General features: G+C 41.1%; 1 protein-coding gene across 4 annotated transcripts; it reads right to left on the reverse strand.

Annotated features, from left to right (window-relative positions):
- Positions 1-259: 259 nt before the first annotated feature.
- TMEM106B (transmembrane protein 106B) lies at positions 260-22385 on the reverse strand. Of its 4 annotated transcripts, none has more exons than XM_082194007.1 (9): positions 22218-22384; positions 18287-18360; positions 14341-14553; positions 8897-8960; positions 7917-8076; positions 7655-7795; positions 7504-7553; positions 6228-6281; positions 260-4077 (listed from the first exon to the last, which is right to left on the reverse strand). In XM_082194007.1, exons 3-9 carry the CDS (start codon positions 14546-14548, stop codon positions 3939-3941), a joined length of 816 nt encoding a protein of 271 aa, XP_082050133.1. In that variant the 5' UTR covers positions 14549-14553; positions 18287-18360; positions 22218-22384; the 3' UTR covers positions 260-3938. The 4 variants fall into 4 exon arrangements, with proteins under 4 accessions (XP_082050133.1, XP_082050135.1, XP_082050134.1 ...); XM_082194009.1 differs by lacking the exon at positions 22218-22384 and adding an exon at positions 21650-21958; XM_082194008.1 differs by lacking the exon at positions 22218-22384 and adding an exon at positions 18491-18777.
- Positions 22386-27368: the final 4983 nt, after the last annotated feature.

Below are 27368 nucleotides of genomic sequence, written 5' to 3' on the forward strand. Positions count from 1 at the left end.
ACAGTAGGACTCCTAGCTAACTTAAGTTGTAATCCTGCACACACTTACCTGGGATGAAGTCCTAATGAATTCAATGGAGCCTTCTTCTTTGTAGACATTATAGGATTACATTGTGACATTCTTCTCATAAAATTCAACAGTTCCCTTGGCAAGAATGCAAATTAATTCGTGATATAATGTCATTCCTTTCCAATAAAAAATTGCAAGAAGATACGAATTATTGAAGTTACATCAGAGGATCCCCAAAGGGATGTCCAAATAAGAGAACCGCATAGAGAAGTTTTATTTATCATGCTTCAAAACACTGCATACAGGTAAGTTTGCCACACAGAATTACAGGAACAATTACAATTCTGAAATTACAAAAATAGTTATAACCTTTTAGAATTTCTATACACAAATTATCTGCCTATGAGCACTATTAGTGGTTAATTAATGCGTAGTAAGTAGGTCATCAGGTTACTGCTTCACGGTTTTATGTAGAAATTGTTAGGAAGAGAAAAATTGTAGGGCCTGCCCTACCTTTACCAGCTAAAAACATGGCAGCATAATGACAGATGTGCCACAATTTACCTTATGCTGGGCTAAAATGACAAGCACAAATTCAAGAATATTGACATGTAGCTAGTATTCGGGCCTTGGACACAGCACATTTAATCTCTAATTATAGCTGGTAGTCTAAATGTGGCACTGGCGTTCTGTTAATACGACTGCAATCCATACTCAAGAAAAATAAAAGGGAATTTTTTTTTCCATTTTCAGCAGCCATTTTTTATACCAACATAGCAATCACAATTTCCAGAAACAAGGCATTCAAAGACATGTGAAAGATAGCAATGAATAATGCCATTTTGATTCTGTTTGCACAAAATAATTAGTTTTAAGCCCGTTTTCATAAACCCTGTTGCTGTTTTATTCTAAAAGAAACTGCTTCAGATACATGTCAACTCCTCCTTCTCCCCAAAGCTCCATGGCAGAAAAGTACAATGCTATCCCAAAGGAAAGCAAACTGCAGTTTAGCATTATAAGGGAGTGCTGTGATGAATCTCTTGACTCCCTGCTCCCCCAACATGCAAGGAGAGAAGATTGAAAGCATCCAGTTTCGGTATTTGAATAAACCAGAGTTTTCTGCTATCCAAACATAGAAATGTGGTTTATTCTGTGATAAGGTTAAAAACAAAACAAAAACCCCAGGATCTCACAGCAGCCCCCTCATATACCTCTAAATCATGTTTGGACTAGATCACTGTGAGAGGCCTACGCTTTATAGACTATGCCAAAAGTTTAATTACATTGGTGACGTATGAATTTCATCAAAGCGTGAGTGCCTGAGTAAAGTCACAAAATAGTACAGGTGTGTACACTGCCTACCAAAAAACCCCCCAACCAAACATTAATGTTCTCAAAATTATGTTTTGTTTTATGAGATGGAATGCAAGACCATTGCCGAAAATTACATTTCACCAAACCATAAGTGCCTGGTTGCTGGATGTAAAACTTTTAAGGGGTGTAAAACAATCACTGGGCTTTGTTGTTACTATAGAGAGCTCAAGATAATTTGTTCATTCCATTTGTTGCCCCTTGGCACAAAGGCAGTATATAAATGCATCAAATAAATAAATAAATTACAGAAGAGGCGTTGACCACGCAAGAGTTTATTTCTTAAATCTCAGTGATTTTACAGTGTTATATTCCCTATCCTTTGCTTATATTTGTTGTGTTGGTCGGTTTGTTGTATTTTGATCAAAAAGCTTAAGACATTTTGTATTAAGAAAAGATTAACCTTCAGAATTATAATATACTACTTCTGTGTTTGTATATTAAGTAAAACGTGGTTTTTAAGGCCTCACTCAGGATGCCAAATATAGCCCAATATTTATTTATTTTCATCCTGGAGTTGTCTCATGATTTTAATAAGGCTATTCATAGAGGCTCCACTGACAGCAGAAAGCATGTTAAAAAACCCCTGCTATGAGACATTTTCCCAGTTATGTTAACTAAGTTGATTCCAAAAATGTTACACAGCAAAATTCTAAAGTATCTATACAAAGGCAGTATGCCAGTTTGTGACAATGTACTTACTCCTCTATACCAGAAAAATCTCAGGATTCAGAATCCCATGTACGTTTTCTCTCCAACATCAAAACTCATACCACTTATTGTTCCCAAGCAAAGTGCATTATCCCCATTAACATTAAAAAGAAATCTATAAAAATTTACACGTGTGGCTGTCCAAATCCTGTCATATCAAGTCTATATATACATCTGTAAATGGAAAACATATATGTAAGCAAAAAAAAGGGCATATAAACCAATGGTTCTTTGCTTTACTTGGGTTGGATCAAGCCCATTGTTTTCAAATTGTTAGTAATTAGCTTATATTTTATGAGCAGGGCCTAATATTACAGCTGAGTTTTAGTATTCCTTAATCAACAAAACAGAGCTTATACAAGTGAAAATACAGCAAATTGAAAATGTATCTATTTCAAGAAAGCAATGACAAAATGATGCGCCTTTCACCAGTTGTCCAAGTTGGATGCAACAAGTCCTATCCATACATAAGCAGAATGACATGGGAGCTACTGTAAAACAGTTGCATCTCATGTTATTATTAGAAAGGAAGTAATCCCTGAAAGGTGACCGATAACCTACCACTGTAACAATTCTGTCTCCTATAGCAATTGCTTCCATTCCGAAATTACAAAAACATGGGAGTATGTGAACAGCTGTTTGTTAGACTACAACTCCCATCATCCCTGACCACTACTAGCTAGGGACGATGGGAGTTGTAGTCCAACAACAGCTGGGGAACCAAGTTTGAGAAAGGCTGTGTTAGCAAGTCAAACCATACTAGGACTACACCATTCATTCAGTGACCGCTCTATTCAGTTCAGTAAGAAGACAGTCAAAACATGAGCTCTTTAAGACAATGCAATTGCTTTGACCTATGACAATTCTCAAATTTGATTTAAGTCAAAACATGGTTGATTTTTACAAGACACTATCAGTTTTGATTGGTATATTTTACATTCACTTCAAGCTGTCAGAGGTCTAGTTATGGTATTACTCAAATGACAATGAAGTGAACTTAAGCTTAAAATGCACAACACATTCTGAGATAAGCATGTTGACCTCTTTATATTGATTAATATGGAAAACACAAAACCCATAAAAAGTCATTACAGATTTCTATAGTGAAGCTTTAAAGCACATGTATTATTTTAGGTTTTTTAAAAACAAAACCACGTTTTAATACATTTTAGTCTTCATTTTGCACCTATTGCTCTGCAAATATGCAGCAATCTAGTGGTATTCATATATTCAATATACCCAAAGATTTCAAGCAAATTATGTTCTTTGTGGAAAAAACAGCAGTAACTTCGCCTATAATAAAAATTTCTAAGATCAAAATTCCAACACAGTGAAATCTGCCATATTGTTACTAATGCAAATGTGTAACCCTCTATAATTCTGCAATACAGCCAAACTTCCTTCATTTAAAAAAACAAAAAAAACCACCTTAGTCATACTATTGGTGCGTTATTAGTTTACTTTCTAATACATACTTGTTAGCATCACAGCATAATTTATACAATTAGATGGTTTCACTCTGACTTTTATAATCATGTACCCATGTTTCCATTTAGGGAAAATACAGATTTGCTGATTTAACAGCAACCCCTCCCCGCTTCCCCGTTGTAACAGTTTGACAGAATACTTACACATTTAGAGTGGAAAGGGGAAAGTTATCAAACGTGAATATATACAGTTTGACCTTTTGCTGCTCACGCCTCCAAAGTACAGAAGCCTTCAGGGCTGCTAAATTATATACATCCACCTCTTTAAGCAGTACTAGATATGAAAGTTCAACTTCAATGAGTAGTAAAAGAACCAAGAGTTAATCTTCTTTCCTCTTGAAGCCAGAAACTCTGCTTCTTCTACTGAGGTGGCTGAAGTACATTTAGATACTCTGACTGTCCCAGCTGGTATGTTGTGTTTCCACCGCAGTCAACATACTGGTACCGCTCCTGAGATATTTGTTCAGAGTGACCAAAGTAAGAGGTGGTCACGGTCACTCTTAAAAGGGGGAAAAAAGGGACAGGGAAGAGAGAACGAATAGAGTTTATATATTATATACTACCTCAGCTTTTGGAGGTGAGTGGAGAGAGGGGGCAATCGCAATCATGACCATGTTGGTGGGGCACCCATGTTGAGATGAAAAATCCACTGCTGGTGGCGGCACCAAGTTGGGTTGGGGGACTGTGGGGCCTCTGGTGAAGGCTTGTTGGGCCACATCGGGCCTGCACACCCTTGGTTTAGTGCGGGAATAAAGATAAACATCTTTCACAGCTCCAGACTGATGTATTTGTCTAGCTCCTCCATGCCATCTAGCATATTCAACCCATTTTTGGTACCACCTAACAGGTTAGAAATATCGTTCTTCCGCAATTACAGGATTTTCTGAGCTTATGGTTGTTTGACAGGGCTTTTTCTATTACTGCAACCAACACCCACTATGCAAACATTTACTTAATACGCAAGTCCTTTAAGTTTCGTTCCCCAAACGCCAGTCCTGTGCCCGGTAAATCACCATCAATAAAGCCTATGTAGAAGGGCAGGGAAGGATACGCGATTGATAAAGTGCTACATTCTGGTTTTATAAAGAAACAGTTGTCACACAACAACTGAGCTGCAACCACCTAATTCAGCAGTAGGGAACCATTTTGGCTCTGTGAGCTAGATACCTATCAGGATTGGCCTTGTAGACCAAATTTGACAGGTGGGCCCACCCTGTCAATCACCTGACATCAGTGATTTGGTGATTTAAGTGCTCTAGCTCAAGGCATCTCACAGACAGCAAGGTGCTGCTAAAATGGAGGAAAATTCCTTTTCTTAGCAAGGGCTTCAATACAAACACCTTCCTGATCAGGGGTTTGGGTTAAATCCTGCTGAATGGAGCAGGATTTAAGCCCCAGGATTGCAACAGCCAAGGCTTTCTTAACAGAAATTACGGCTCTCAGTGGGCTGACTTCAGATTTCTTTTATTTACTGACAACCTTCTCTTCCAACAAACCAGGGTGGACTTGTTTTAAATCAAATTGATTTAAATCACTAGCTAGTAAGACTTGATTTAAATCATTTTTTTACAGACTCATTCTTGCTGGTATCATCTTAATATTTACAACCAGAGGAAGGTTTCATTTTGGGAATAATAAATTTTCAGAGTAGTTTTTAACTGTTATATCGAAAATTACAGGTTTGGTTATACTATTGGAAATACATAGACCAATAATTATAAAATTATTGTAAGGTTTAATAAGCTAACTTTATTTTTGGAAAACTTTTCTGCTGTACTTTGTTGGAAGGAGAAAAATAATCATTTCCTTAGTAACAATGTAAACAATTTATTTAACTAAAACAAAAACATTATCGCATATGTATCCATGTTTGTTAACTGATGTGGTTAAACAAAACAAATCCTTATTTCCTGATGAATAGCCTTGGGACTATAATGTAACTTACACAGAAAACTCTCTTTAGAAAGATTCCCCCCCAAAAGCATTTTATTTTAAAAATCCGATTTAAATAATCTAAAAAAAAAATCTGATTTTATTTATTTATTTAAAATCATTGATTTTCATCCACCCTGCAACAAACTAAACTCTGCTTTTTACAAACTGTAAAGAAAAGGAACAAAAGAGAAGAAAACCCTAGCTGCTGTCACTTTTCATGATATTCAATGGGAATTTTTTTAAAAAAATGTCCTCTTATCATACACCTCCATCTTATCTGAGGTCACTCCCATACCATTGTTCTTAATGGAACACCACCCCACCCCAATCATTTGCTGATAAGCAAAGGGTTGAATCCTGCTACATTGGTTGTGGGAAACTGACATGCACAGCCAAACTGAGCATGATTCAACACCATCTAATGAAGTGATGCCACCCACCCATCAGAGTCACACAAGTTGATTGACAGGCAGATGTGGTTTTAGAAAACATGGACGAACTGGAATTGCCAGAGGGTCAAAAATTGCCCACAAAGCAAAGGTTCCACACTCCGGAACTAAAATTATAATCAGAGCTGACACACTGAAGTTAATGGACCTAAGTCGGTCGTGTCCATTAATGGCAAATAGAAAATAGAGTATTACGAATGTTGGATACAACCCATAGTTTAGAAAGTTAGGGCTCTATGTAAATGAAAATGCAAAATATACTTACTGCATCATGACTACTATGTTGTGCACTTTGATAGAGAGTAAGGTGCAAAAATCACTGTAGAAAAGAAAAAAAGTAATGTAAGCATAATTAAAAGCTAGCAAGGCTAAAACAAACATGCCAAGTTCTTAATTCTAACTGGTGATTCCCCTTAGCTCAATTGGGAATGGACTTAGGTAAAACGAGGTACTTAACAAAAATGGAATGATGGCAGGAATGGGGCTTGAACCGAACACAAATGTATCCCCAAACTTTTCTGCCGTTCCACAAACAAAACAAAACAGAAGTATTTTGAAGTCAGAGTGATAGAAGAAAATGGGAGAAATTCAGATTGCTTTCCTATGAGAGCTCCCATGCCAGGGCAGGGAAGAAAAAAGGATGGTCCCAAAGAACACAGTCCCAAAGACTATGTGGCTAGTTTGCACACGACACCAACATGAATAAGCCATGGCAAGGTTTGGGGTTGAGCACTCCTTTTCTGGCACGCAGCTGCAAGAAGACAGCTTTCATTTCGATATTTAACTAACTTGAGTTTAGCATGTCTAAACCAAGACAGCTGCTAGTACCAAAGTACATGTGTTGTCTCTGTATTCAGGTCGTAGTCTTTTCTATCAACCAGGTTCAATTATGTAATACTAAGCCATAGTTTAGCTTCATGTGAGAATGAGGACTACCTGAATCTAGCAATTATGCCTATACTTGAAGGAGTTTTGCCCAAGGAATGTTCAACAGTTAAAATGAAAAAACGGAGAGTGGGGGGGGGGGCTGGAAATGAGCCTAAAATGGTCAGGTGTAGAGGCCACTTTTGAACAGGAAGGTGCTTCTCTCTGATTTCTGCTGGGCTGTCCAGCAGTAATCCCTAGACAGATGCATACCAAGAGGTTAAGCCCAGCTAAAGAGGAATAAAGTCAGAGTGATGCCACCTGAACCTGAACACTTTACTGTATTTCTTCAACAAATTTCCTTCAAGTATAGACATACAGTTGTACCTCGGAAGTGGAACGGAATCTGTTCTGGAAACCAAAGTACAGCTTCAGATTGGCTGCAAGAAGCTCCTTCAGCCAATCGGAAGCCCCGTTCGGGTTCCAAATAACGCTCGCAAACCGGAACGCTCACTTCTGGGTTTGCAGCGTTCGGGAAGCAAAACGTCTGAGTACCAAGGCATTCGACAACCAAGGTGCAACTGTAATTGCTAGCTAGGGGCTGAGGATAGCCTGCAATATTTCACTGTGGGTCCCCTTCTTGTGTGTCAGTGTACTCTAGAGAGCCAACCACTTACAACATGTAGCTCATTTCATCCTGTATAACTGTGGGCACCATATAATCGATCTGGAAAAAAGAAAAAGAAAGATCAGGATAAAGAACGTGAAACAAGAGATGACTGCTGCACATTCAGCCATATTGTATGGAATTAAGTCAACTACACTTACTTGTTTCATGTCCAGTGGGCCAATGTGAGTGTTATTGCTCAGCCGTGCTTTCCCAATAACAGTCTTTGAAAACTGCACCTGCGCTGTAATGTTTTCAACTTCCACCGAATAATAATTGTTGTTTGTGATGTTCAATGTGTTCTACAGAAGAGAATTTTTTTAAAAAAATTCTAGATTAAAGAGAAGTCATACGCATCTCAATGATCCATATACAGTAAAATGCCAACCACGGAAGTGAAAGAGAACTTAACAATGAACATACCGTAATATTTAAGTATATTATGCGCCTCTGTGCTTCGTAACTGACATATACCGACTTGACTCCAATGTATTCAACATCAATTGATCGAGGAAATAAGAAAAATACTGCCAGCCCAGAAAGTAGTAAGCATACAATTACAGAAGCAGTAACGTAAAGTTTTCTGCAGGAAAGAGAGAAGAGACAGGTTACCACTGTAGATACATAGATACACACACTATATATATGATACCTTCTTGGAGAAGCTGCACCCAACTTGCTTTGCCCTTCACCATTCACCTATTCTAAAGCAAGTTGCTGTTTTGAACAGAGCATGTAGTGCGCATATGCTTTTTTGCAAATGCTTGGCTGCATTTTACCTAAATCCTGCAAGTATGGGAGCAAAGAGACCCAGCATAACAACAAAGCCTTCTGAGGGCCAGATCGCCCTCCCCACAAGATCATGAAAACATTATGCACAGCCACTGCAACATGGTTCTGCACTTTCCCAGTCAAGGCAGAACTAGGGTTATCTGAGCCATCCTATGATTTCTAACAGTTGGACAAAGCATCTTAGATTTATATATATATATATATATAATGGCAGAGAAAACCCAATGGTATGAACGAAAAAGACTGGCACTGATGGAGGAGCACACCTTGGATGCCAGCTTTCTTCACTGAAGCCCCTGAGAGCACTACAATGACCTGAACCATAGTAAGCACCTCCCCTCAGACCCACTCAAAGGAACATGACAATGCTTCAAGTGTTGATATAACTTTGTGACAATAGTACACAAGAACACCTCAAACAAAGCAGCCACCTATCACCACACAGACACAAAAATGGCTTATGAGGTTAATGGAAATTGTTCCTGAGTACTCAAAAGCCACACAGTGAACACCATCCAAATTACATCTTTTTATTCTAGATTTGAATAGACCAAACCCAGCTTGAATAATTCATGGACAACACACGTTTATATTGCTTCTGTAAAACTTACGTTCTTCTTGGCCTCAGTCTCTGATCACTGTATGGAATCAGGGCAACAAGCTGATTTTCCTGACCTACAAATAAGAACATAACTGTTCAGTATCTTGAGTTTCCACCCATGTTCGATGCAGCTAAAAAGAATCAATAAAACGTGTAGCATCCTAGGATGATAAAAATGACTTGTCTGCAGTACTACAGCTCTGCACTGAATTCTTTTGCAGTCTACTAAATTTGAGAAAAATGTGCAATAAAACTATCAAGAGGCAATTTCTTTGAAGGAAATTTGTTGCAGAAGAGAACTGGGTTGGGGTTTTTTGACACGCCACTTTGCTCTGTGCTGCCTTTTCATCTGTGGCATAATGCCTCTGAAGGCTTCTCCCAACAGGAGTCCTGTCTGCACCTGTTTTCTTTTTGGTGCCAGGTGAAAACCTTTTTCTTTGCCCATGGCTTTCAGAGGTTTGCATTGTTTTAGACTATATGCATTTTATGCTTTTATTTTATTTAGCTCTGCCTTTGCTTTTATTGTGTACTATATTATGGTTTTAGTTTTGAGAACTGCTATGAGAGTTTGGGTAGAAGGGCAGCTAATAAATATGTTAAAATAAATAAAAGATAAAATGGCAAGGGCTACACTGTAGCTGAAACTACTAGTACAAGACATGCATGGCAGATCACAGACCATAGCTGCTCCCATCACCTAAGCACCCTGTTGTCTCAATTAGGTCAGAAAATTATTTGCTCTTTACCTTTCATCAGAGTTCTTACTTTCTTTTTCAGTAGTGCCTCTTGTGCTTTGAACTACTGCATTATAATGAGAAATTCAACTGGTCCCACTTTCTATGACTATAGTTGTGTGACAAGTAGAGCTGACTGAATGTATCACCAATATCCAGCAGTTCTAAGTGCGCAAACATGCGCACGGCTAGTGAAGTTAAATTCTCGAGAATAATCTTTGGGAGAATATTATTGAGAATATTCTCAATTAATGAGAATATTAGAGAATTTTCGTTTAAAATAGGAGAATATTCATTTTAATTCATTGAAAATGGAAAAAAGCCCCAGTTACTGGCACTAAATAAGAATATAGAAAGGTTTAAATCAAGACCAGCTCACATGCTGTTACCCGTAATTGTATAGGCCTAGGTACTTTAAGTGTATAAAGCATTAATGCTACTTTCTGTTAAATAGATAAATCACACTGTAAGGCGAAGGGTATAGAATTGCTAAGAATAAGGTCACACCAAAATAGAAAAAAAGTTATTACATATAGTTGAAATTAAATGTTCATCAAATTAAATAAATAGCATTTTTAAAACTAAAGAACAAAATGTTTTCTGTAGCTCACATTTCAGAACTGCCAATGGTGAATGACACAATGCCCAGTAATGTAACTGGATCAAAATAAAATCATTATTCATTACTTACACTGGCAATATCACAGCTTGACTTACTATTTACTAGATTTTTAAAATGTGGGTTGTAAAACTGGTTCTTACATTAGAATTTACAGTTTGTGGAGAATATTCTCTCCTCACATCACTACACACAGCTAAGAAAAGAGGTGCAAAGCATTTCACTGCCGCTGCCCTGAATGAAAAGGGGGGTTTCCATTTTGGGTGTTTCCAGGCAAGAGTTTATTGGGGAAATCAGTCCTGCTCATACACAAACAGTTATTTGTAGCATCCGCATGATTTTTTTTTAAAAAAAGTACTTAATCAGGATTTCCCCTCCCCTTACTGCAGAAAATCTGATCACTAAAAAAAACACAACAACTTCCGTGGATGCTGATCGGCAGCTTTGTAACAAGGAGGACAAAGATGGCAACGCTAAGGGGATAGGAAGCTCAGGTTAGGGTGGCAAAAGGATGAGAGAGGAACTGTCAGAGGCTGTACGCTTCTGAATACCACTTGCTGGAAACTGCAGCAGGAGAAGAGTTTGTTGTGCTTGTTGGCTTCCCATGGGCATCTAGCTGGCCACTGGGAGAACAGGATGCTGGACTAGATGGGCCTGTGGCCTGACGCAGCAGGCTCTTCTGGTGTCTTTATGTCTGAGAAGCTGGAACCCAAGGAAAGGGGAGGCAGAAGAGGCAGGGAAAGAGGCACCTAAGGAGTGGGCGGAATTGCTTGGTAATCAGAATGAGACATGAGAATAAACCCTCATGCAGATTCCTTCCCACAATAGAAACAAGAGACATTTGCGTGCTCTTCGTGGATCCTGGGGGTAGGGAGGTAGGGAGTGTGTGGTGGACAGTAACAGAGCTGGCAAAACATGGGAATAGTAGGGAGGCTTGAGCCAGCAAGCTTTTATGAATCTGCACTGAGTATTGAAGTAACTACTCAAATCGTTGGCTTCAGGCCTCAATCGCTTTTGATTTGTGTACTCTTGTTAACAAAGATTTTGGCAAAATGTCAAGAAATCAGGCTGCAAAATTGCAATTACGCATAAATCGGCTTCACACGGGAGCCTGCATGGGGCAATGGGCTCAGTGTTAACATCTGACAAGGAGACACATTGGCTCAAATCCTCATGCAGGAAAGGAACTTGCTGGGTTACTTCAGTCAAGTAACACACATACACACTCAAGACTAACCTACTTCCCACTTATTGCCTGCAAGACTAAAATGAGATGTCGGGGGGGGGGGAGAAACTGTCTATAGAACTTTGTTAATGGGCAGTATAGAAATTTTGTACACAAATAAATGTCTGCCACCCTGGGCTCCTTAGGAGAGAGTGTCAGTTTGCATTTCTTAGTACAGAAAGTATTGAACTGATGTGTAGAGATCTTTCCTATTCTAATTAATTCAAGAGGGTTCTGGAAATCTTCTCTGTGTGAAAGAAACAAGCAGAAGGTTCCTGATGTTTGGGTTATTCCTTCAGAGAAGCAGAGTATAGCTGGCTTAAACTAGTTCTGTTACCTCTTCTGTCAAGGTCATGCAGACTATAAAAGTAAGGCCAGAAGGAGCCCGGGTTTCACTTTCTCTTTCTTTCTTTCTGTCTCTCTTTCCTTCTAGTGTGGTGTTCTGTATATAGTGTAAGGTTTAGTCTTATTATAAGTTATTGTAAACAGTGCTTTTTTTCTTAAAGAAGGTTTAGGAGTACTTTCATTCCGTCTGAGACTCAGGGAATACCATGACAACAAATGAGGCCACCATCAGAGGTAGTAATAGAACTGACAATTCATCGTTAGAGAAAAAACTATTTTTTTTAGTTTCTTCTCCCATTAAGATTCACAAAATGTTTAGGGGTATGCGTACCCCTGTATACCCCCAGAAAAAAGCAACAATTGTATGTTTAAGTTAATTCTGCTGCAACTGGGTTTCTTATGGACAGTGCCAATCCTGAATGTACTGGATTTGTGACCATTATACTCATTTGCCTTCAGTAGCAGTAAAGCTCTGCTGGATGAAGTACAATTGCCTCTGGTCTATTTGGGGGGAATCCTACAACGTGTTTAGGTTTTTTACTCTGCTAAGTATACGTTGAGGTTCTACTCTGGATCAATACTGAGTAGAATTTCCACAACCGAGACACAGTATAAAAGGTGTTGATTAGTCGTGTCCGACTTTTCGTGACCCCATGGACCAGAGCACGCCAGGCACTCCTGTCTTCCACTGCCTCCCACAGTTTGGTCAAACTCATGTTAGTAGCTTCGAGAACACTGTCCAACCATCTCGTCCTCTGTTGTCCCCCTCTCCTTGTGCCCTCCATCTTTCCCAACATCAGGGTCTTTTCCAGGGAGTCTTCTCTTCTCATGAGGTAGCCAAAGTATTGGAGCCTCAGCTTCAGGATCTGTCCTTCCAGTGAGCACTCAAGGCTGATTTCCTCAATGGATAGGTTTGATCTTCTTGCGGTCCATGGGACTCTCAAGAGTCTCCTCCAGCACCATAATTCAAAAGCCTTCTTTATGGTCCAACTCTCACTTCCATACATCACTACTGGGAAAACCATATGGACATTTGTCGGCAAGGTGATGTCTGTGTTTTTTAATATGCTGTCTAGGTTTGTCATTGCTTTTTTCCCAAGAAGCAGGCATCTTTTAATTTCGTGACTGCTGTCACCATCTGCAGTGATCATGGAGCCCAAGAAAGTAAAATCTCTCACTGCCTCCATTTCTTCCCCTTCTATTTGCCAGGAGGTGATGGGACCAGTAGCCATGATTTTAGTTTTTTGATGTTGAGTTTCAGACCATATTTTGTGCTCTCCTCTTTCATCCTCATTAAAAGGTTCTTTAATTCCTCACTTTCTGCCATCAAGGTTTTGTCATCTGCATATCTGAGGTTGTTGATATAAAAGGTATCTCTCTACTTTTAAACCCTAAAATTAAAATCTGCCTAATTCATTCTGGGCTCCTATGGAAAGAAAGGTCCTACATAAACAGGATGACTAAACAAACAACCACTGAATATGTCTTACACCCTAACTTCAGCTTCTAATTTTCATTGGAAATTTTCAATGGACATTATATTTATATTTTGTTTAGCTTGCTGCTGGCTTCCCCCCCACCCCACACAGCTATAACATCTATCAATTAATAATTTTCATGGCACCGCATGTTCTATGAAATGCTCTTCTAAAAGTAAAAACGCAAACCCTTTCACTATTTTGTTAAAATGACTGCAGTAATTTCAACACATATTGTTTTATGCTACTTAATCCAACAAGTTTTTTTCTCAAACTTCATTCAAAACATACTTTGCTGCAGGCTTTAAGTTTAGCCTTCTGTATCAATAGGACCCATTGTTTAGAACTTACCCCTATTAACGTATAAGCAATTTATACTTATGTAAATGTACTGGTATATTGAGTAACATTCGCTTCAGCTACCAGTTACATTATACAATATACTAGCACCATATTAAGGGATTCCCAGTTGTACATCAGCATAAGTTTAACAAGTAAGAACAACTCTACAGAGGCCATCAGATAAAAGTTCTAACATTTCCAAATTTATAAATGAGAAAAAATAACTTTAAAATGGTAAAAGGATATCATAGAGCATGACTGGATGAAAAACTAAGCCGTAATTTGCTTTAACAATGGTTTGTTGAAGAAACCAGAATCCTGCTCACAGATAATAAAATAAACCATGGCTTGTTTTGCCTGGTGTTGACTGATGGTTTTCTTGTTTTGGGAATGCCCAGCTGCCATATTTGCAACTGAAAACTGGCAAGGTATCACATTAGTATTGTTTAAAAAGTTCAGTGTGATTTTCTATGAATTTGGTGAATAAAGCAGAGAGAAAATTGAAGGACCTAAATCCAAGGTTATCCCACCATAAGTCTTTCAATAATATTCTCAGGTACAAAAAAAGGCCAGCAAAACATATCAGTACTCAGCCATCATACATTTTCTACAACAGATAAGCATAAGGCCTAATGGGGACTTGAAGAGGAGGAAGACAAAAACATATTTAGCACTTTATCATTTAGACTGTTTCATGCATTTTAGACATACCACGTGGAATTCTCCCTGTTCCCTGGCAGGTGGGACATGTGACGCTATCTCTTCCCGTGAATTCAACATATGGGAACTGTGACACGTCTCCATTTCTTCCATCTTCACTGTGAGATTCTGAGTGAACTAATCCCTTCCTCATGTTGTCCGTTGATGAAACCCCATCTTCTTTAGATCCATGTAAAGGCATTGAAAGAGACTTCCCCATGTTTGCTGGTAGGAAAAGTTAAGAGGCAGACTTTAGACCTGGAGGCATATGTTATATATAGGAGGCTTCATTTGGAGAGCTATGAACTCATTTGTAGTCTCACTGTATTGGGTTTCCTGTTCACTGCTTAGAGACAACTGGGATTGCTACACATATTGTTAAATTGAATAAATGAAAACACTAAAACTATGGTTCAGCTTGCTGAGATAAACCACTGCCCACCAGGAAAACATTCAGGGAGACTTGCTTGCAACTTGTTAGCAGGGAGCCTAGAAAAGGAGGCAAACTGCCATAATCGTGACTGGCTCAGTTCAGATGTAATATTTAACCATGACTGATGCAAGCCATAATGTGCAAACCTCAGACATTGTGGTCTCCCATCCTGGTTTGGTTGCAAGCCAATTCTTAATCACAGTTGAAGTATTCAGTTGCAATACATAATCCCAATTAAGGAAAACAAACAGTTGTTCAGCATTATGTCTGTGAAAGGCTGAGAAGGTGTTTAGTACTGTTTTGTTGTGTTATTTTATATTATTTTGGAAGCCACTCAGGGTGGCTTGGGCAACCCAGTCAGACAGGCAGGATAGGATATAAGTAATACCATCATCATCATCTGCTTTTCCTGATTGGGGAAAAAAGTTACATTGCTTCAAGAATTATTACCACCCATACATTCATTTTATGATAATTATGCCAAAAGTTTCTAGTTGTGTGCAGAATCTTTAGTTATGGGGAATACATTCTTCATAATACCTGCCTCTTGGTTTTCTTTCAGTACTATGTATGTTGCTGCAAAGCTACTCGTGTGTTCCACTCAGTACACTAATCCTACACTTGTTCTTCACAAATCATCCTGACCGCCAGAAACCAGAACATGTAAATATTGATCTGAAATCCTGGAATCAGCTGTCTCCGAGAGAGCCATCTGTAAGTACACTAAACATGTAGGGTCGCCAACTTTTTAAGATAGGGCTCCTGTGAATTGAAATCCACAGCAATGTTATATGTGTTCTCAGCTGAATGGGTTATCCCTGCTTTGCCTTTACTCTGCTTCAGAGATGGGGAACCGGCGGCCCATCAAACCTGACCACTGGCTATGCTTGCTAGAGCTGATGGAAACTGCAGTCCAACAATGTCTGTTCCATTTCCCTGCTATACTTGCAGAACTTTGACTAACGGAGCCCAGAACGGGGCTGGGGGCAGTTTGAAATGAGTAATGAGGTCCCTCTACCCAGCTCCCCTAGCTAAGCTGGCCTCCTGCTGACTGTGAGTGTTGTCTGTCAGGTGTTGGCCAGCAGAAAGCTTCTAAGTAGGATATTCTGGAGGCAGGGAGCAGGTGGGGCTGAGCTGGCCCAGGATGTCTTGGATCCCAACCAGTTACACTGCTATGTGATGGCATGGGCCAGATCCAGGATGGTGCAGCTACATGCACCCACATATCTTCCTCTGTGCATGGCAGGCCTGCAGGTACAGCGGTGGCCTTGCCACTTCATACAGCTTAGCCAGCCAGATTGCAGCCTAAAATTTCCTGGACTATGGGACGGCTTGCTGGGTCAGGGTTTAAAGTTAGTTGAGCTAAAGATAAAACAGGCATTTATCACACAGGACATTTGGACAGTGTGCTAGCCGTGATAAGACTACTTGAAACGAAACGAAAAATAAACATCAATTCAGGTACAGCTGTGAGGCTAGAGGAATTGTGAAACTATGCATTAATGGAACTCAGAGCAAGCCAGTATCTGATATGGTTAGCTTGGCTTGGACCACTGTATTTTAGATAGATAGATCAAACTGTATCAAAATAAGTATGAATATGATTATAAGATTGTATTCCTGTGCATATTAACCTGGGAATAAACCCTTTAGAACACACATAATAAGACTTTGTAATACTAGGGCTGCAATATGTCTGGAATTTCCCAGACATAGCCGGGATTTGTCTGTTGAAAATGGCGTCTGGGTAGAATTTCTGAAAAGCAGCTAAAATATACGGGAAAACGTGGGCTTATGGCAGCCCATAATTGAAGTGTTAATTTTCCTAAGAAAAAAGTGATTTTCACCTTTTTTATGGCAACCCTATGTAATACTGAAGAGGTGCTGCTGAATCAAATATTTAAAAAACAGTTGTAGCAGTTTGCTCTGGTCCACAAAAACAAAACAAACTGACCCAAAGTGCAAGTGGGACACACAGCAACCTAATGCCTAATAATAATTTAATGCAAACTAATTATAGTAATTAGCTTAAGCTCTGCTCATAATATATTTCTTTCCAGAATCAAGTATTCAGAGTCCTAATCAGTGACAGAAAGTTTATTTTGGGTTGCCTGGGATTTTTCCTAGCTATACATATGTAAATAATTCCTTACTGGGAGGCTTCCCATCCACCTATCAAAACAAATAGAACTCACAAAAGGTCATAGTCACCAGCATTTTAACCCTTTCTGCATTTTCCCAAGAAACAAAATTATTCATTAAAACTACCTGAGAAAATGAGTATAATTTCCACAACACCCAAATTAAAACAGCAGTTCTGTTGCACCTTTCTATACATGTATTAATAACAATGAATGACTAGGGCTACAGCATCTTTCCCACTAGAAAAGAAAGAGATCAAGAGTTATATGTAAACCATTTTCAGAGGAAACCCATTTAAAATGGAGGTAAGTTAGTCATGACCTGCTTAAATCCATTAATTTTAATAGGTCTACTCTGAACATGACTTACATACAAACTGAAGTCATAATCTCAATACATATGTAATATATAATAACTGCTGATGCAAACCACAATTTGCAAATTACTAATCATTTAGCATTCATCAATCCTCTGAGAAGAGGGAGGAATATTTAATACTCTGTAATATAAACGCAAGTAAGAAGCTCTATGATAAATCTTAGATTTCTAAACTTCCCAGAGCCAAAGCATACATAAGATGACAGAAGCCTTGTAAACAGACACCAAATGTCTCCAAGACCTAACTCAAGAAACAATTATGGAGCGAAGGAAGGAAATCAGATATAGCAAGGATAGACAATGTGCAACAACTTCTAGAACTGTATCCCTTTTAGGCTGCAACTAAGAGGAATAAACCTTACTAAACTCATCAGCAGCTACTTCTGAATAGATAGACCTGAATAGGACTGCAATGTTAAGCCTGCTGCAGCAAAAACAAAACCGTAGCACCTTAAAGATGGAAAGAAATATGAAAAGCAAAGGTAATCATGTCAGCACATAATAAATCCACAAATGGGCAAACCTTTTATTGGGAGGACCAACTGGAATGTTGCAGAGTAGCATGCAAGCTTTGGGCTTGCACTATACTAAAAAAGGGGGGCATTTAGTCTACAAAAAAACACATGCCATAATAAATATGCATAGCATGTCTTTAAAAAGCACCCTATCTTTTAATAAAAGATGTAGCCAACCAGGGGAAATTTCAAGCAAATTAAACCCCTCTTGTGACCCCTGCAAACGAGAACAATCGCCTCCTGCTCCTCAGCCAAACCCCACCTCCCCTCTGCTTCCCATCCCTCAGGTAACAGCGCTGGGTGTATGTGAGATAGATAGATAGACAGACAGAGAGATGATAGATGATAGATAGATGTACACACACACACATACACAGGTGTGTGGTCTTCTAGCCCCTTCCCTCCCTCTGCTATCACCTGCCCCTTCCCCAACAGCCTCGCTCCAGAAGGCAGCAGGTGTGCAGTTTCTTTTTGGCTCAGCCTGCCTCACCTGCGTCCCCCGGCCGCGCTCCCTCCTCTTCCACTGCCTTTCTCCTCCTCCTCCTGCAGGTATGGGCGCTTCACCTGAAGGGACAAAAACGAGACAGGGAAGAACCTCCAGTAGCAGCCGGCATTAAGTTATGGGCAATTCAGTGATAAAAAGCAAGCAGTGAAGCAATCAATTTGCAAGTCAGTCGCCACACCACGCACCGACCGCGATGCCTTGGGCGCGGGGTATTTTCTCCCTCCCTGTGACGTAGCCCGACAGAAAGAAGCTCCGGAGGGGAGCCCCTGCTCTCCCCGTTTCTGCAAGGGTTTCTTTCGTCACACGAACACACACACGGCTCTGGTGCCCAGTCTAGCTGCGCGGCTTGCAAGCTGCAACATCAGGGAAGGCGCACGCCATTAAAAGAAACAAAAAAAAAAACCCATTAAAGTAGCTCCGGTAGGTTGCTTTTCCCTCGCTCCTCGGGACCCAGGAGACGAGTTTCCCACGAGAGGCAGAGGCGGAGGAGGGGGTTGTTTTGCAAAATGGCTGGCTTTATGGGAGATGTAGTAGGAGGCTGAGCAGGAGAGTGAGCATCCAGGACTACAGCTCCCAGAATGCTCTCTGTTGCGCTTTCCCCCTCCCTCCCCTCTCAGCTTTTCACGTACAGTACTGTCCTTTTGAGGAATTAAAAGAGGGGTCCTGTTTCTTTTCTGGCCCTCACCCCCATTCCCGGGCCTGCCCAAGAAAGAAAACAGGCGCTTGAGTTTGTATGGATAAGTCTAAAAATTGTAAGATGCAGGGCTTACAGGCTGCAGCATCCTGTAGCTACAGGCCAGAAGGGCAGAAAAGAGCAGGGATGGGTGGGTGGGTGGGTGGGTGGGTGTGTGTGTGTTTTGCCCTGTGAGAAGAGAGCAATGCATATAACGAGCAATTTATTCTCAAAAACGTTTTCATTGCAAAGCTTTCTAAAGAGGGAATTAAAAATATGTAATATAGTGTATAAATAATACAGAGCATAAAGCAGATAAAATATAAAAATCCATTAAAAAACACAGAGTTTGCTCAGTACACATCTGCTCACTCAATACCTAAACAAATTCCACACCCGCTAGCACACCAGGTTAAACACATAGCATTTGGCCAAAGTGGTACCGTTTGTTTGGCAGTTGCAGTATTATGTTGATAGTATATTGTCTAATTTTACATTAAGTTGTACTCAAATGAAGATTGTTTTGTTGCATTTTAACGTCCTTCAGTCTGGGATTGTGTGAACAATTAATTGTAGGTTATAAATAATTTTATATTGTAAACCACCCTGTTTTTCCTCAGATGAAGGGCAGTATAGAAATTTAATAAATAAAATAATTTAAATAAATAAGTAAAACATATTATGTGGTGCTAGGGCTTAAACTTTCTTCAAAACAACTCTTGTTCCCAGACTTGGGGAAGGATCATAGTTCAGTGGTAAAGCACGCACTTTGCATACAAAATTTCCCAGGCTCAATTCCACATGGGGCTGGGAAAGATACCTGCCTTAAATCTTGGGACAATACTTGGTTAAATGAACCAAGGAGTTTGGTATAAGAAGAAATTCTTGCCTGAAACTCCGAGTGCCAATCAGTGAAGACAATACTGAGCTAGATCAATCAATCAATCAATTCAGTATAAGGCAGCTTCCTTAGGTTTATTATTACAGGAAAAGCACTTTCTCAAATACAAATAAATAAGATACTCACAGGAGGACTGTTTCTGCTGTGGGATGGGTAGATCTTTAAACAGCTTAAAGTATCTTGGAATTCAAATAGCGGTGTGAAAATAGAGAACAGGGATGCACATCAATGAGGCATGCATCCCTCAACCCCATGAGGGGAAGCAAAAATAAGCCTTCTCCCTTAACACTGTATCATTCCAGTTCAGACCTTAGATGAACAGATTAGTCCTGAATTTCACAGGGTAATTTAATATGCCTAGGCTGCTGAGATATAGGATGAGGTAAGCAAGAAGCTACTCATTTAGACCTGGAGCTCACCTGTCTCCTGCTGCCGAGCTATGAAGGGAGGGTGACTTTCCAATCATTCTCCTTTCCCATACAGTGGTACCTCGGGTTACATACGCTTCAGGTTACATACGCTTCAGGTTACAGACTCCGTTAACCCAGAAATGGTACCTCAGGTTAAGAACGTTGCTTCAGGATGAGAACAGAAATCGCGCAGCAGGAGTGGGAGGCCCCATTAGCTAAAGTGGTGCTTCAGGTTAAGAACAGTTTCAGGTTAAGAACGGACCTCTGGAACGAATTAAGTATGTAACCAGAGGTACCACTGTATTACTCAATGGCTACCAACTTCTCATTAGTTAAAGAAGGCTGTAACAGAGTTTGGTTTGGGTCACAGAAGCAATCCAAACTGCCATACAATGAAAACTGAAACTCTGCAGCAACTTAGAACTTAATCATTATTTTAGTAGAACAAAATTTATTTAATTGATTCATTAAGCACACTTAACCCCTTTTATTTTATTTTAAAAACTTTCAGAGGTCACTGACGTATAAAGACAAAAGAAAGTTAAAAAGAGATTCACAACAATGCAATTCAAAAGCAGGAACAGTAAAAAGCAACAGTGCCTCAAAGGCACAGAGTAATTATATTATGGAGAGGAAGAGCCATTTCCAATTCTCAGGTTTCAGAACCATATCTGAATTCATGGGAAGCAACAAAATGTTGTAATCACGTGTTTTTTTCCACCCGCTGTGGTGTATCACTTCACACCCAAATTATGAACACACCTGTACTGATGCACTTCTCTGCAACTCTAGTAGAGAGTGAGTAATTATTAGTTGCTTGCTCCAGATTCAGAAAAATAAAGATTTTAATTATTGTGCAATGAGAAACTGCAATGCAGACTCTTCCTCAATATAGAGGAAGTAGAGAGGAAGTAATGATTTAGCATTTCTTAATCTACTGTACCACTGGCAGGAGCCCTTAACATCTACCTACAATATAAATGCTTGTCTCAAGAAGCGCTTTAGTTGGCATTAGGTTTCAGACATCCCCTATATACAAACCCTGTCTCAATATATTATTACTAATAATTATTGAATTTATATACTGTCGTATACCCACAGCTCGCAAGGCGATTCACAGGATAAAATCAGAATATAAAACCACAAAGTACATAATCAAAATAAAAACAACAACCCAATGACCCAAGAGAAAAGCAGCAGATATGATGGGAAGTAAACGTAATTAGGCACCAAAATGTTGAGGCTTAACTCCAGAAAGACGTAAGAAAGGCGGATGGGAAAGTAATAGATGGCACATGCACACCTCGAATCCTGGGAACTGTAGTTTACCATCGCAGAGCTACGATTACCAGCACTACACTTACCAGGATTTCTTTAAATGTGTTTTGCATGTATGTTGCAAGACGCAGCAGCAATTCCACCAGAAAGGGGCCGCCGCTTCCAAGGCCTCCCCAAACCTAACCCTCTCAGAGGCCTCGACAGAAATGACAGGGCAGCAGCACAACTCTTTCCTCTCTTTCGCCCCCCAATCTGCGCTCAACGCAGGGGACTGATACGTAGGAAAAGGCTGTATATGTATTAGGATGGCGGCCCAAATTCCCAATGGATTACCCCACCGCTCCCACTGGCGATGCATTTATTTATTCCTCCGCTCCCGGCTTATTTCCTTTTGTTTGGCAACGCTCCGGCGCGCGCACACACACACGCACACAAGCCCAGGATGCGTGTAGGCCGCGATCCTTCCCTCCCACCACTCTGGGCCAGAGTTGCTCGTCGGAACGCGCAGCTGATGCCATAAGCAGAAAAACAAACCCATCCGCGCGCGCGCGCTCACGCACCCAAAGGTGCCCCGACCTCCCCCTCCGAGAACCAGGCTAGCAACACCCGCTTGCCCAGCCTTCCCGCCTCGCCCAGCTCCCCCCCGAAACTCACCGCACGCCCCCGAGCCTTTTCTCCAAGCGAAAGGAGCGCGGCTTGTTTTTGTGGGGCTTCTCTTGTCCCCTTTGGCTCAGCGCCTCCCTCCGCTCCCGGTGTAGCAACCTAAACAGCTGCCCGTCGAGTTCTACGGCGAAAGGCGACTGAGCATGCGCCGTAGCAGACTCTGAAGCCCTCTGCCCTTCCTTTTTGCCCATCCTTGGAACCGGAGCTCCGTCTGCCGAGCTGACAGACGTACGCCCAAATCTAGATAAGGGAAAGGCGGAGTGGCTCAGGGCTGTGCAACGCTGATCTTGGAAACGGGGGTGGGGGTGGGGGGGAATGCAGGCGGAAGGAAAAAGCAGCGGTATTTGCGTGGGCAAAATAATAATTATAATGGGGAAGGCCAAGGATGCTCCACGGAGCATGCTCCCTCCCTTTGCAGTCATCGTCCTAATTGACTGTCATTAAGGAGAACTGGCTGCAAAAAATATACAGGGAGGGAGGGGTTTGGCCATCACAGAAAGAGGATGTGCAGGTGCTTGCAATGACATTGCAGCATAGAAGAAGGGTGAATAACTGGATTTCAGTCATCACCTTTGTGATCACAATTCTTTTATGCATGTATCTGCCTTGTTTTCTGAGCTGGGTGTAGCAACCTGACTGCTTGCTAACTACTGTGGCCTATGGGGGCGGGGGGAGTTTCCTAGGCATCTGGAATCAATTTGAATGGGAGGGGGGGAGAGAGAGACCCTTTGTCCAAATTTCCTATCTTTGGCTTAGAAAAGCAGTTCTGACTACAGGTAGCTAATTTCTGAAAAGTCCTCTTTTCAGATGTACCACAACATAGGATATTTTACCAAGAAGGATTTTTTTAAACACCCAAAGCAAAAAAAGAGAAGTAATGAGGCTTGCTTGTGTGTTTGGGTGCGGGGTTCAGCAAGAAGACCCAGCTGTTCTGGGGGAAAGAGCCATGTCCACATTTGGGGATCTGCCTCAGATTTGCCTTAAGCAGAATTTGTATGCGCAGAGAGTATGTTTGGGGTATTTCTGGTGCTGGCTGGTGACCATTAGGACTGCTTGGGCAGAAGGCAGAGAGACTGACAGTAGGTGGAGGCAGACCCCAACCAATCCTAGTTTTGTCCCCATCCTCCTCCCTGCTGGTTTCTGCAAGGACAGCACTGAGGCTAAAGAGGAAGAGCAAGCTGACAAACAGAGGCATCTCTCATTGACCGGTTTCAGTAAGGAAACAAGTGAGGGCTGTCAGAGAATATACAAAGGAAGCTGGGCCAATGCCACAGTCTTCCCTGGGTATCTCTCCCCCAGAGGCTGGGGTGGCCACACTCTGATGCACACCAGGCTCAAGGGAAGGATGATGAGTGCTGCAGAGGGAGATGGAGAAATTCCACTTGGACTGTTTGGATGGCTTCTTTCTAATCTAAGGGGTTTCTTTGCCATTTCCAGACATCTGATCTGCCATTCTGAATGAGTCAGAAATCAGGAGCTTGGCTTACAAAACATACTTCAAGCTTGGTTCCAAATAGAATTGGGAAGTGGAGCATCTGAGCTTTTTGCTTCCTCCTAGACAAGACGCAGGTGGCGCTGTGGGTAAAAGCCTCAGCGCCTAGGGCTTGCCGATCGAAAGGTCGGCGGTTCGAATCCCTGCGGCGGGGTGCGCTCCCGTCGTTCGGTCCCAGCGCCTGCCAACCTAGCAGTTCGAAAGCACCTCCTGGTGCAAGTAGATAAATAGGGACCGCTTACCAGCGGGAAGGTAAACGGCGTTTCCGTGTGTGGCTCTGGCTCGCCAGAGCAGCGATGTCACGCTGGCCACGTTACCCGGAAGTGTCTTCGGACAGCGCTGGCCCACGGCCTCTTGAGTGAGATGGGCGCACAACCCTAGAGTCTGGCAAGACTGGCCCGTACGGGCAGGGGTACCTTTACCTTTACCTTTAGACAAGAGAGCGCTAAACTGAGCAAGTCACGCCAACTCTTCTGCCATCACAAAAAGTGCATTACTAGGATATTTCTGCAACACACACACACATTATCTCTCTCTCTCTCTCTCTCTCTCTCACACACACACACACGACTCCTCAAATATGTTGTAACATTTTCACGGACTGAGTTGTGACTTAGGGTTATATAGTCCCACTGTATGTAAACATCACACAAGATAAATTTAGTTCATCCACTTCTGTGGCCAGCATGGCCAATGGTCAGGATGATGGGTACTGTTATCCAAATTTGGCCAGTAGAGTTCCTGAAATACTTGGAGCCTAAACATGGTTAGGTTTCAACTGCTATGGATCAAAGCTGGTTTGGAGAAAAGTGCAATATTTCATAAGCAATGACGCAATAGGTATGAATTGTGCCTAACGTTGTGTGAACATTGCTTCCCAAACCAGCAGTGGGAGCGCACTGGATGCAGAGTCAACATGAGTGTGCACCTGACCTCAGTTGCTAAGTGAAGCTTATATTGGCGGGTAGGGTGTATAAAGAAGTAAGGCTTTCCCGATGCTCCCCTTAAGAATAAGTCCTTGATGAATGCACCAATCTATAATTCACAGATAGATTTCTTGGTGGATCATCTCAACCCTGTGTACACTGTGATGATGATATCTTTGCATTACACTATTCTGTATGAATAAAGCATAAGCATATCCGATGTATGCATTTGATATATTGTGCTGCTATCGACAACTGTCATTCTTGATGCTATCTGTGGTCTGAAATGATAGGAGCTGTGGGCTGGCTGACAAATGAGTGAGATGATTAACATGAGAAGGAAAGGAAAGGATAAAAGGTATAATTTATCCCAGTTGCTATGCACTCCTGCTAGTATTACATCTGAACTGTGGCTTTCATGCAGCATTATAAATTATCACAAACAGAACATTTGATTTTTCTCCATCCTACCCTTCTTCCATTTCTCGTACACAAAGCCACTTTTTATTTTATTTTATTTATATCTTGCACCTCCAGCTCGAAAGTGTTCCCAGGGCGGCACTTACATGCATATTATAAAGAATTCGACAATAAAATAAAGCAATCCAATAAAAAGGAGCTCAACAATGAAAACAGCCTGCGGGTGAAAACAATAATATCAGAAGAGTTGTTTGAAACAACTCTGGAAACCGCTCAGTTGATGTTTAAAGGCCTAAGTGGAACAAAAGAAAACAAAATTCTCTGGTACCCCAAACACAGAAGAGTAGGTGCCCAGCAGTCATCCCTGGAGAGAACATTCTACAGTTGGGTTACCCCATTCAAAAAGGTCTTCTCTGAAGTTGCTCACACCAACCTAACTTTGGAACAGTGGTGGGGAACCACAGTTACCTGGTGGGTCAGATCAAAAAATGGCCACCTCTCCATAGATCGCTTTTGACAGGTGGGCAAGTCTGTCTATCATCTGATGTCATCATGACCCCCAAGTGGATCTGATCCCTCCTGGAAGGCAGCGGGGCTTGCATGTGGTGTTGAATTTAAGCACCTTCCAATGCAAGCCCAGTTGCAAATGAGCAATTGGGAATGCACTCTTAAGCCATGTGCTCCCAGTGGTTCCTTGGCACCAGGGTTTGTATTTGGCGTTTTAATTCAAGCCGTACTACTTTAGGAAGGGATCAGATTCATTCAGACGCTTCTGAGGAAATAGGGGCTTGTGTTTGGCACCAAATTTAAGCAGAGTCTAATTGCCTTGCTACCAATCACTTTGGACTCATGTCACCAGCTCACTACGTATAATGGAACTTACTGGTTTCAGATTTAAGCAGTGTGAGATTGGGATCATAGAAAATAAACTGTTAGGAGTTGGGGGGGTTAGTCCGGATGGAACCTGGGGTCCGCTTCCAAACCTGTAATCCTGTGTGCATGTGGTAGAATCTACAAGAGGGAAACCAGCCAAACCAGCTCCTTTGTTAAGATAATGACCTTGACAGGCTATTTAAGTACAGTGGTACCTCGGGTTAAGAACTTAATTCGTTCTGGAGGTCTGTTCTTAAACTGAAACTGTTCTTAACCTGAGGTACCACTTTAGCTAATGGGCCTCCCACTGCCGCCACGCAATTTCTGTTCTCATCCTGAAGCAAAGTTCTTAACCCAAGATACTATTTCTGGGTTAGCGGAGTCTGTAACCTGAAGTGTCTGTGACCCGAGGTACCATTGTACCATGATTTAGCAAATACAAATAAGTTGTTCTGTGCCATAGCACAAATGAGTGGGCCTTCCCCATCCTCAACTAGCTGCTACATAGGAGAACAATGGGCAGAGTTGTATGTCAGGTGAGCCAGAAGCAGCTTGGAAGCTGGAAACACAGAGAAGTGCCTTGCTCTGTGCTGGGCTTCTCTGGAAACTTAATGGAGAAACAAGATCTGTTGGGGTGTTAATGCTGTGAGCCCCTTCATCCTATGCCCAGGTTGTATGTACTGAGTGTGTAATTAAAAGCATATATCCTAAAGACATTGATCTGCTGTTAATCTTCATTCTAAGGAAACTCAGCCCCGGAAAAGTGCTTGGAACGCTTGGAGTCTTGCAGCACAGAGATTGGGGTGGGGTGTATATAATGGAATTGGCTGCAGAATTAAGGCAGCTTGGGAACATGGAAAATATATTTTTACCAATTCTTTCTTCCATTTATTGCTTTTGCCTTAAAACTGGATGAAAATGTGCATAAATGAAGTAGTTTTTCTTTCTAGAAGTTTTTTAAGAACTCCTTTCTTAGCATATAATTTATATCGACAGCCACGCTGCAACTAATGTGTAACGATTTACCTTCTCCTTTCCAGAGATCTTGGTTCCCACTCAACTCATGATGGGATGCAGCTCTTTTGTCATTAACTTGGAGCAGGCTCAAATGTTGCTGACTTCATCTTCATTTTTATTCTTGGAAGTGCATTCTGTTGGCAGTTGATTTGTGAGAACTGACACCAAACGGCTGATGGATGGCACCATGTTGTTAAGGAACACAGGGCAGGATAGAAGGAGTTTGCTGTAAAACTCTGAAACGTTAAGGTACAGTGTTTCTGACATGAAAATATAAAAGCTATCAAGCAAAGAAAAGTGCTGACGTAAATAAAGACTAATGCCTCTTGTGCTTTGATCTAAAGCAGGGGAAGTGTTCAGATTATGTCTACTGTACGCTTGGACTCTATTCATAATATAGACAGTTTATTCAGA

This window comes from Podarcis vaucheri, assembly GCF_965113315.1.
Source record: "Podarcis vaucheri genome assembly, chromosome: 12".
Classification (NCBI taxonomy): Eukaryota; Metazoa; Chordata; class Lepidosauria; order Squamata; family Lacertidae; genus Podarcis; species Podarcis vaucheri.